At 41.0% G+C, this 10,244-nt stretch overlaps 1 protein-coding gene across 1 annotated transcript; it reads left to right on the top strand.

Moving 5' to 3' along the window:
* The first annotated feature begins 6,867 nt into the window (after positions 1-6,867).
* Positions 6,868-9,356, top strand: mettl18 (methyltransferase 18, RPL3 N3-histidine). Its single transcript, XM_064930886.1, is given in 7 exon segments — positions 6,868-6,878; positions 8,602-8,660; positions 8,663-8,799; positions 8,845-8,859; positions 8,917-9,122; positions 9,124-9,189; positions 9,191-9,356. Coding segments are annotated over 7 exon segments (660 nt in total).
* The last annotated feature ends 888 nt before the right edge of the window (positions 9,357-10,244 follow it).

Raw genomic sequence — 10,244 nt, 5'->3', positions numbered from 1 at the left:
CTGTAGCTGCACTGAATGACTAAAGGAAAGTGTTCCAATAAGCTTGCTTTGTTATTTTTAGCAGTTTGTCTCTTTTTTTTAATATCGAGGAATGTTTCACTTTCCCTGGTAATAAGAGTAACAACATGAATTGGGGAAAGAGGTAGAAATAATGCAGTCCGTCATCTGCTGGAAGACTGTATCCCGTTTTCTCATTGGAGGGGCGATGAGTCAGGTGAGAGGCAGCCTCACCAAAGCTCCCTCCCCTCAGACTGACCATCAGATGCAGGGCATCAGTCCAGTAAAATATATATATACAGTGGGGCAAATAAGTATTTAGTCAGCCACCAATTGTGCAAGTTCTCCCACTTAAAAAGATGAGGCCTGTAATTTTCATCATAGGTACACTTCAACTATGACAGACAAAATGAGGGGGAAAAAATCTTGAAAATCACATTGTAGGATTTTTAATGAATTTTATTTATTTCCCAGTGGTACGCTCCCAATTGTGTATATTAACCTTGGATTGCTAATGCTATGTATTGGCCATTGAGAGACTTTGAAGCCACCTGTCGGACATATTGGCACTACCCAGTAGGAGCAGTTCTCCATAGGAATGAATGGAATTCTAAGGACAAAATTGTGTAAGTACTTTGTTGTTGTAGTGGGGACAGTAATATTGGTCATATATTGGTAATACTGGTCATTCGGCATGTCATGGTGACATCCAGATGGTGACCAATACTACAAGTTATTTCTCCCTCTCCCATCAAAATAAACATAACTTTCTTTTAAAACTAGCGCCATGCTGCTGTTGTTGCTGGCTAGCCAGCTTAAACTAGCTACAGTAGTTAGCTGGGAACCAAGGGGCTCATCAGTACGACTGACTGAAAACCATCCATTTGTCTCCACGTGCGACTCTTCATCTTCTTCTTCCAGGGTATTATGGAGGTCCGCAAACATATGTTAAGAGGTGCATGCCGCCACCTACTGTGTGGGGTGAAAACTGGGGAACAGAAAACACGGGGAAATACGGAAAGGGTGAAAGAAAAACACGATTATCCCCCCCCAAAAAAATAGAATATTAAAATAATCGATGTACTCATTTAGTCAGATTCAAATGTCTACTCCGATACCTACAGGCATTGGGGTCATGTCTAGATGGGATCACAGCTTTTGTCAAATTTGCCTAAAAGTTGGAAGCACAGAATCGGCTAGAATGTCATTCTATGCTGTAGAGTTAAGATTTCCCTTCACTGGAACTAAGGGGCCTAAGCCTGAACCATGAAACAGCCCCAGACCATTATTCCTCCTCTACCAAACTTTACAGTGGCACTATACATCCTGGCATCCTCCAAACCCAGATTCTTCCGTCAGACTGCTAGATCATGAAACGTGAACCATCCCTCCAGAGAACGCATTTCCACTGCTACAGAGTCCAATGGCGGCGAGCTTTACACCACTCCAGCCGAAGCTTGGCATTGCGCATGGTGATTTTAGGCTTGAATGCTGCTGCTCGGCCATGGAAACCCATTTCCTGAAGCTCCCGACAAACAGTTATTGTGCTGACATTGCTTCTAGAGGCAGTTTGGAACTCGGTAGTGAGTGTTGCAACCGAGGACGGACAATTTTTACACGCTACGTGCTTATGCACTCACCAGTTCTGTTCTGTGAGCTTGTGTGGCCTGCCACTTCACGGCTGAGCCATGTTGCTCCTAGACGTTTCCACTTATAGTTGACCAGGGCAGCTCTAGCAGGGCAGAAATTTGATGAACTTTTTGTATTTGGTATTTTATTTATTAAAGCAGCAGAAAGCGTACAGTATTTTATATATATATATATGTATATGTGTGTTGACAACCGTTCCACAGGTACTTGTTCATTAATTGTTTATGGTTCATTGAACAAGCATGGGAAACAGTGTTTAAACCCTTTACAATGAAGATCTGTAAAGTTATTTGGATTTTTACTAATTATCTTTGAAAGACAGGGTTCTGAAAAAGGGACGTTTCTTTTTTTGCTGAGTTCATATGTTTTGAACATGACAGTTTACAATCTAAGGTAACGCCAAGTCATTTAGTCTCTTAACTTGTTCAACAGCCACACCATTCATTACCTGATTCAGCTGAGATCGAGAACTTGTACCAAATGCAATGCTCTTAGTTTTAGAGATGTTCAGGACCAGTTTATTACTGGCCATCCATTCAGTGACTTCATTAGCTGTGGCTGCTAATGTGAATACGGTTGAATCATCAGCATACATGTATGGACACACATGCTATGTTTAACGCCAGTGGCAGGTCATTGGTAAAAAAATAAAAAAAATAGTAGCGGGCCTAGAGAGCTGCCCTGCGGTACACCATACTTTATGTTTGACATTAGAGAAACTTCCATTAAAGAAAACCAGTTGAGTTCTATTAGATAGATAGCTCTGAATCCACAATATGGCAGAGGTTGAAAATCCATAACACATACACTCCATTCAAAAGTTTGGGGTCACTTAGAAATGTCCTTGTTTTTGAAAGAAAATCCAATTTTTTGTCCATTAAAATAACAGTAAATTGATCAGAAATACAGTGGAGACATTGTTAATGTTGTAAATAACTATTGTAGCTAGAACTGGCTGATTTGTAATGGAATATCTACATAGGCGTACAGAGGCCCATAATCAACAACCATCCCTCCTGTGTTCCAATGGCATGTTGTGTTAGCTAATCCAAGTTTATCACTTTAAAAGGCTAATTGATCATTAGATAACCCCTTTGCCTGTAATCGAACCCACAAATGCTGATGCTCCAGATACTCAACTAGTCTAAAGGCCAGTTTAACCAGCACAACAGTTTTCAGCTGTGCTAATATAATTGCAAAATGTTTTTAATTATCAATTAGCCTTTTTAAATTATAAACTTGGAATAGCTAGCACAACATGCCAATGGAACACAGGAGTGATGGTTGCTGATAATGGGCCTCTGTAGCCTATGTAAATATTCCATAAAAATAGTAATTTATAACATTAACAATGTCTACACTGTATTTCTGATCAATTTGATGTTATTTTAATGGACAGTTTTTTTCCTTTTTTTCTTTCATAAACAAGGACATTTCTAAGTGACCCAAAACCTTTGCACGGTAGTGTACTTTATTTCAACAACAGGTTATGGTCAATAATATCAAAGGCTGCATTGACATCTGACAGTATGGCTCCCACAATTTGCTTATTATCAATTTCTTTCAATCAATCATCAGTCATTTGTGTCAGTGCAGTACATGTTGAGTGCTCTTCTCTAAAGCATGCTAAAAGCCTGTTGTAAATTTGTTTTCAGAGATATAGCATTGTATTTGGTCAAACACAATTTTTCCAACAGTTTGCTAAGAGCTGGCAGCAAGCTTATAGGTCTGCTATTAGAACCAGTAATGCCCGCTTTACCACTCGTGGGTAGCGGAATTACTTTGGCTTCCCTCCAGGCCTGAGGACAAAGACTTCCCTCTGGGTTCAGATTAAACATTTGATAGAAAGGAGTGGCTATAGAGTCAGCTACCATCCTCAGAAGCTTTCCATCTAAGTGGTCAATCCCAGGAGGTTTGTCATTATTGATCGATAACAAGATTTTTTCCATTTCTCCCACACTAACTTTACAACATTCAAATTTGCAATGCTTTTCTTTCATTTTAGTTTTTTTTGTCAGTATGTTTTGTTTTATTATTTTAATTTTACACCACACAACCAATTAACAAAACATGACGACTTCAACACCACATCGTATTTACAATGACGGCCAAGCCCAGATGACCCTGGGCCAATTGTGTGCCACCCAATCACGGCCGGATGTGATTCAGCTTAGATTCAAACCAAGGACTGTAGCACCTCTTGCACTGAAATACAGTGCCTTAGACCGTTGCGCCACTCAGGAGCCCTAAGAGCAGTTCGAACCCGGGCAGCGACGGTGGGAGCGCCGAATCCTAACCACTAGACTAGTGTTGCATATATAATTATGGCATCAAAATGTTGAAAATATGATTTCCCCTAGCTGATCATGAAGTAATGAAACAGGCAGTGAGAGTGAGCTCGTCTGTGGCGGTTGGTGAACCCTCAGTCTTCTTGCTACAGGTTCCGGCTGTGCCACAAACGCATGCTGAAGTAGCAAAGTCTATATCGAATTTTATAAACAAGGGTCGCCAGTAAATTTAGATCTGTCCCTAAGGAAGTTTTTCAAAAACCTCCAAATAACTTCCATTTCCATTAATAAATCCTTCCAGGAAAACGTTCTGTGAACCATACTAAAACGTTCAAAGAACATCCCGACAACCAAAACAGTTACATTCCCAGAACATGCAAAATTTTCACTTCCATTCTCAGAATGTTTAAAAAACATTCCGTTTTACCATTCAGGAAAATTCTGGCTTCATTCCCAGAACTAATGGGAAACCTGTCACGACTCTGACCGAAGGTGACTCCCCTTCCCGTTCGGGGGGCGCTCGGCGGTCATCGTCGCCGGCCTACTAGCTGCCACTGATTCTTTTCTCCCCCTCCTTATGTGTTTATTGATTACACCTGATTTGAGTTTGTTGTAATTAGTTGGGCTTTATTAGTCAGCCGGCCCGCCCGTTTCTTTGTGCGGGATTGATTATTGTAACCCTGGTGTTTGATACAGACGAACGTGTTGGTGTATGTTCGTGTATAGTGCTGGACTGTTTTCGTTCCCCGTGTCTGGGGCATTTTGTTTGAGCACCCAGTGTTTAGTGGGGTGGCCGTGGTTCACCGTGTGTGCATTAAAAGAGCACCATATTGAACTCTCTATTTTCCTACGCCTGACTTCACCCTCATGACACCCAGTACCTTACAAAACCAAAAAATGTACGTTCCCACAACATCCAAGGAACCAAATGTGCTAACTGGGTTATTACAGTAACCCTATGAGTGGGGACCAACCAGGGTAGATTATGTAGAGTAAGAGAAGTCAAGCATGCTGACATACCGGTATAGCTCGAGTGGAATCTCCTTTTCAGCTTCATCACGGAAATACTGTAACAGAGACGTAGAGAAGGGAGGGAGATACAGTAAAACCAGTGGGAGAGAAAGGGGGATTTCCTAGGAAGAATTAACAAACAAGGCAGAACCACCTAGCTGCTTACACCTGAGTAGCTGTCAATATAACATGATGAGGAAGAAGGATTAATGTGGGTGTTCCGGTTATCATACGTGTCATGTTTCACTTACCGATAGTTTGTGTACACATTCATCTATATACTGTCTGTCACATTCATCTCTATATGACTGATCTGTTGCACTCGTTGACACTTGTACACACTACCCCTCAAGTGCCCTGTTTCATCCATGACATCATGGGTTTCGACATGCACATAGTGGAGACAATGTTCTTTTTAGGCTTCAGGCTTGTCTAAATTGGTCTAGATCACTGGTTCTCGAACCTGCTCCTGGAGACCCAAAGGGCTGCACATTTTTGTTTTTGCCCTAGCACTACACAGCTGATTCAAATGATCAACTCATCATGAGGCTTGAATATATATGCACGCAACACTTTTCCATGTTTTTTTTTATTTATGGAAACATGTAATTTCTTCAATTTCACTTCACTAAATTGGACTATTTTGTGTATGTCCATCCCATGAAATCCAAATAAAAATCTATTTAAATTACAGGTTGTAAAGCAACAAAATAGGAAAAACACAAAAGGGATGAATACTTTTGCAAGGTACTGTACACTATGAAGCATTTCACACATATTATTTAGATACTGACTGTTAGCACTTGGTGTTGCCCATAGCAGCACCCCAAAATAAAAGGCCTTAGATGTGCCATGTGAACCTGCAACCACAACATTTCAATAACACTTGACATAAGATCTTCTCTAAGCATTACAGGGATATGGCTCTGAATATATACAGCAACACCTCCCCCATAAGCTTTTCTGTCTCTTCTATAGATGTTATATCCTTGTATTGCTACTGCTGTATCATCAAGTTAATTATCTAAGTGAGTCACAGAAATGGCTAAGATATTAATGTTATCTGATGTTAGTAAGTTATTGATTTCATGAACATTATTTCTAAGTCTACATAACATGGGCTATTTTCAGCCCTTTCCCAGGTAGCTTATCCGGGATAGACATATTACTGAAAAGAGCAAACAAAGCAAGAGAATATATATATATATGTTTGTCTATGGAGATTGCACGGCTGTGTGCTAAATTATATACACCTGTCAGCAATGGATGTGGCTGAAATAGCCAAATCCACGAATTGAAGGGGTGTCCACATATGTTTGCATATATAGTGTATCTTGACATGCAATATAATTTGACCACCATCAGTGCATGTTACGATAATAATCCATATAAAGTACAGTCAAGGTGGGACTTATTCTGCAGAACGTACAGATTGGCTCATCAGATATCCTTTCCCAAAACCAAATTTATCGGATTTTTTGATTAATTTAAGACCGAAATCCTCGCAAAACACATGCCATTCCGGTGCACAAATGCTATCCACCCTTGGGTTTTTGGCAACATGCACTTTTCAGAGGGAGCTTGCCGATCGGCATCTCACATCCCTCAATGAGCCAATCATTTGGATACAATCATCAGCAAAACAAACTGTAACATACAATTTCCATACACCATCGCACAATAGGTCAAGAAAAGTTTCTTTGCCATGAATGAGTTCCCAAATATGTACAGAGTAATAGATAGCACCCACATTGCCATAAAAGCACCATCCCAAAACAAGTTAAACTAGAATATGTGAACAGAAAAGGTGAGAGGTTACATGGTGCTTAAAAAAAACTCTACTGAATGTGGTGGCCAGGCGGAACGCACGACTGCATTATTGTTGGCTTATACGCCTACAGGAGGGAGCTGTTGATGATGGATGGCTTATTGGTGAGTGTTGCCTACTCATTTGAAGTATATTTGCCATTGCTGAAGCACCTTGAATTATCGTAATGGTCCTCTCTTTATAGCTATGTTTTACTGGTCAAACCACAACCGAGTGAGCAAAATAAAATATTTTGGATGTACTCAATCTCCGACACTAGCATCAGTCTCGGGAAAAGTATTGTATTTCATGGTACTGCTTTGTATATTCCCCACAGCCATTAAAGGGATGATTTTGACCATATATGATTAATTATGGGCGTTTCGAAATGCTAATAGCCAAGGTCATGCAAGAGCACTGAGTCTCCTACTGGTGTGTGTAAGATGCTCCTAGGATTGTTTGATAAATCACACTTTTTCTATGCATACGAACATTCTAAATTCCATTTGTTAAGTAGTATTTTAGAATAGTTTCTACCGAATATTGATAAATGAGGCGCCTGGAGATACATTTACCTTTCTGCTGCATTCACAATTATGTCAAGTTTTGTTGATTTCTTGTTAGTTCAGCATCCCTCAACTGATGAACAACACTTTAGCAGGCTGCAGGACATCCATTGCCATTTCTTCCTCATTTGCACTTGCTCCTTCAGCTATTTGCACTGCCTCTGGTGGACAGCCCAGATTCTTGCTACTTCAACCTCCTTCACCCTTACAGGACACTCCTGGAACACGGGAATGTGGTTCCCACCACAATTGCAGCACTGTGTATCCACTGTGACTCTTCCACAACATATTTATTCTGTCTGCACACACTTGCCACTTGGCGAAACTTTTTACATTTAAGCTTTCACCAAATATGTCATAGAAACTTTTCATCAAATAGCAATATCACCGATAGGCCTTCCTCTTTCCTTCCATTTATCACACGGTTCAGTTGACGTGCATCCACCACTCCTGGTAGGTGGTGCTTTAGATTTTCAGCCTCAATTTTCACAGTGATGGCAGAGATGACACCTTTTACCGGTGCCCTGATCAGAAAAAGCTTTCTACTTCATACTCCTATAACTCCCTGAGACACAATGCACGTTCCTTTTGTTCTTCTGACATACAATGATTCTACACCATACCACTCCTGGTGACTTTGATTAACTCCACTTTTTCTAGGGCATCCTCCACCATCTCCTTGACCGCAAATAGATCTCCCAAAAACACGCTCTACATCTTTCTTAACAACTTTAGCCCGTTTTGCTCCATTTTTAAATGCTACAGTTTTTTTTCTTCTATTCACCATCTGACTCAAACAGTGCTTCCATGGTCTTTCCTTCCTCCGCCTTGGGCCTCCACGAACAAGCTCACTTCCTCCCACACTCTACTCTCAGCTGCGCGACATACGTCATCCATTTGGGCAGCAGGCGTGTTCATATAACCTTTCCTTCCAGTCCGCATGACTCTGACGCATGTAGTTAACAGGCTTGTTCGGCATTGCAGCTGACAGTGCAGAGGACTGCCTGACTGACTGATCTAAAAATCACCTTGCATCATAAATACCTACTCATTATTATTTGTCGATCAATCAGTCAAGTCAGTCACCATTTACCCACAGTGCATTATGGATTTGATGTGCCCTAATATGTCATTAACACGTGGCTGCATGGAGGTTGCTAAAATTATGTTGTGTTCATAACCAAGTGGGAAGTGGGAATTTACAACATACAACTGGGAAACATCGACTTGAACAGCGCTCCAACTTGTAATTACTAGTGGGAAACTCGTTATCATCCCTGAGCTCTGAGTGTACCTATGACCTCATGGAGCTGCTAGAGAAAGAGTGGGAGACGTTCGGGGGGGAAGAGTGGTCTAGATCTGGGCTACGGTGCTGGGCCTACTGGCACTAAAGAAATGTGCAAATCGGGCCTATTTCCAGGACTATAATAGTACCGTTATAAAATGGCTCACGTTGTCTAACGCACTGCTAGACTGTCAGGTTTAAGGACAAGACAATGAAACAATTATAGATGAAGAATAGGAGGAGGAGGACAAGAAGGTAAGGAAGGAAGAGGAAAAGTCAAAGGAGATGAAGAAGAATGAACAGAAAAAATAGGAGGGAGAGGATGGCAGCATATTGCCCAAGAGGCAAGCACTGGACCCCTCCTAGCACCAAAAGCTGTCCTGCTGCCGTTTCTTCTCAGGCGACTGGACAATGTTCCTAGCACTGGTCCTCAAGGAAGATCCGTCCCCTAAATATGACATAATCTGCACCTCGGGGACCATTTACAACACGGCGTACAACTCAGCTCTTCACAACACCCTCCAGACTGTTGGCCTCGGGGTGAATAATCTACCTGGCCACCAAGGGCAACTACTTTGGGGTGGGAGCTGCACCTGTTTGAATAGTTTGTGGAGGACAAGGGAGTGTTTGATATGGAGAAACTGTGGAATCTGGGCCAGGGGCTACAGAGACATGTCGTAGTGATGCGCTTCAAAGCAGAGGATCACTGGTTCGAGCCCAGTATGGGGCAGACGGGCAGTGAAGGAAGCTAAGCTGTTAGCAGTACACTGATTTAGAGCTAGGACGATTAACCGAAAATAATTGACACAGGACCATAGTCATCACTTATCGTAGGCATTTTGCTAATATCGTTCATTACCATAAGTAGCCTATACTAAAGAACTGTGTAGTTTAAAATGAAATAAGTTTGTTAATATGGGCTAATTGGGTTATTGATGGGTTAATTGTACAATTGATGGCTACAACGATCAAGCTAGTGGCACTGTAGTAGTTTAAAGCTGCAATATGTCACTTTTTGGGCGACCTGACAAAATTCACATAGAAATGTGTTTTATAGATCTGCCATTCTCATTGAAAGCAAGTCTACGAAGCAGTAGATATGTTCTATGTGTGCTATTTCTATGCGTCCTGTTGTTAGATTTCGTTTTTGCGTCTTTTACTTTTGGTTTTGTACACCAGCTTCAAACAGCTGACAATACAATATTTTTGGTTATGGAAAATATACTTCACAGTGGTAGTTCACTGATTCTCTATACTATACTTTCTTGCTTTGTCACATAAACTGAAATTAGACAAACTATTAGAATTTTTGGAACCAGGCAATGGTGGATCGATATCTGCATGGTGCATCTTTTTAAAGGATAATAAATAAAGAAATGTGGTGCACATTCATGTCAGAAACGTTTCCTTATCGCATCAATTCAGGCAATTTCTGAGCAACACAGATTTTTGTCCGTATGGCCCAGCTCTACACTGAACCCCATTACACTTGCACATAATTAAAATGACAGTATGAATGGTTGTTTGACAGATAATGAAGAGATATTCAGGACATATAAAATATTTAAGACATACTGTAGGCTACATAGTTCCCAAAAAAGCTAAGGTAACTGAGCTAAACGACTACCACCCGTAGCACT

This window comes from Oncorhynchus masou, chromosome 23, assembly GCF_036934945.1.
Source record: "Oncorhynchus masou masou isolate Uvic2021 chromosome 23, UVic_Omas_1.1, whole genome shotgun sequence".
In the NCBI taxonomy this organism is placed as follows: domain Eukaryota; kingdom Metazoa; phylum Chordata; class Actinopteri; order Salmoniformes; family Salmonidae; genus Oncorhynchus; species Oncorhynchus masou.
Note: the sequence above shows the minus strand (reverse complement) of the source record. Positions and strands in the feature narration are given on the sequence as shown.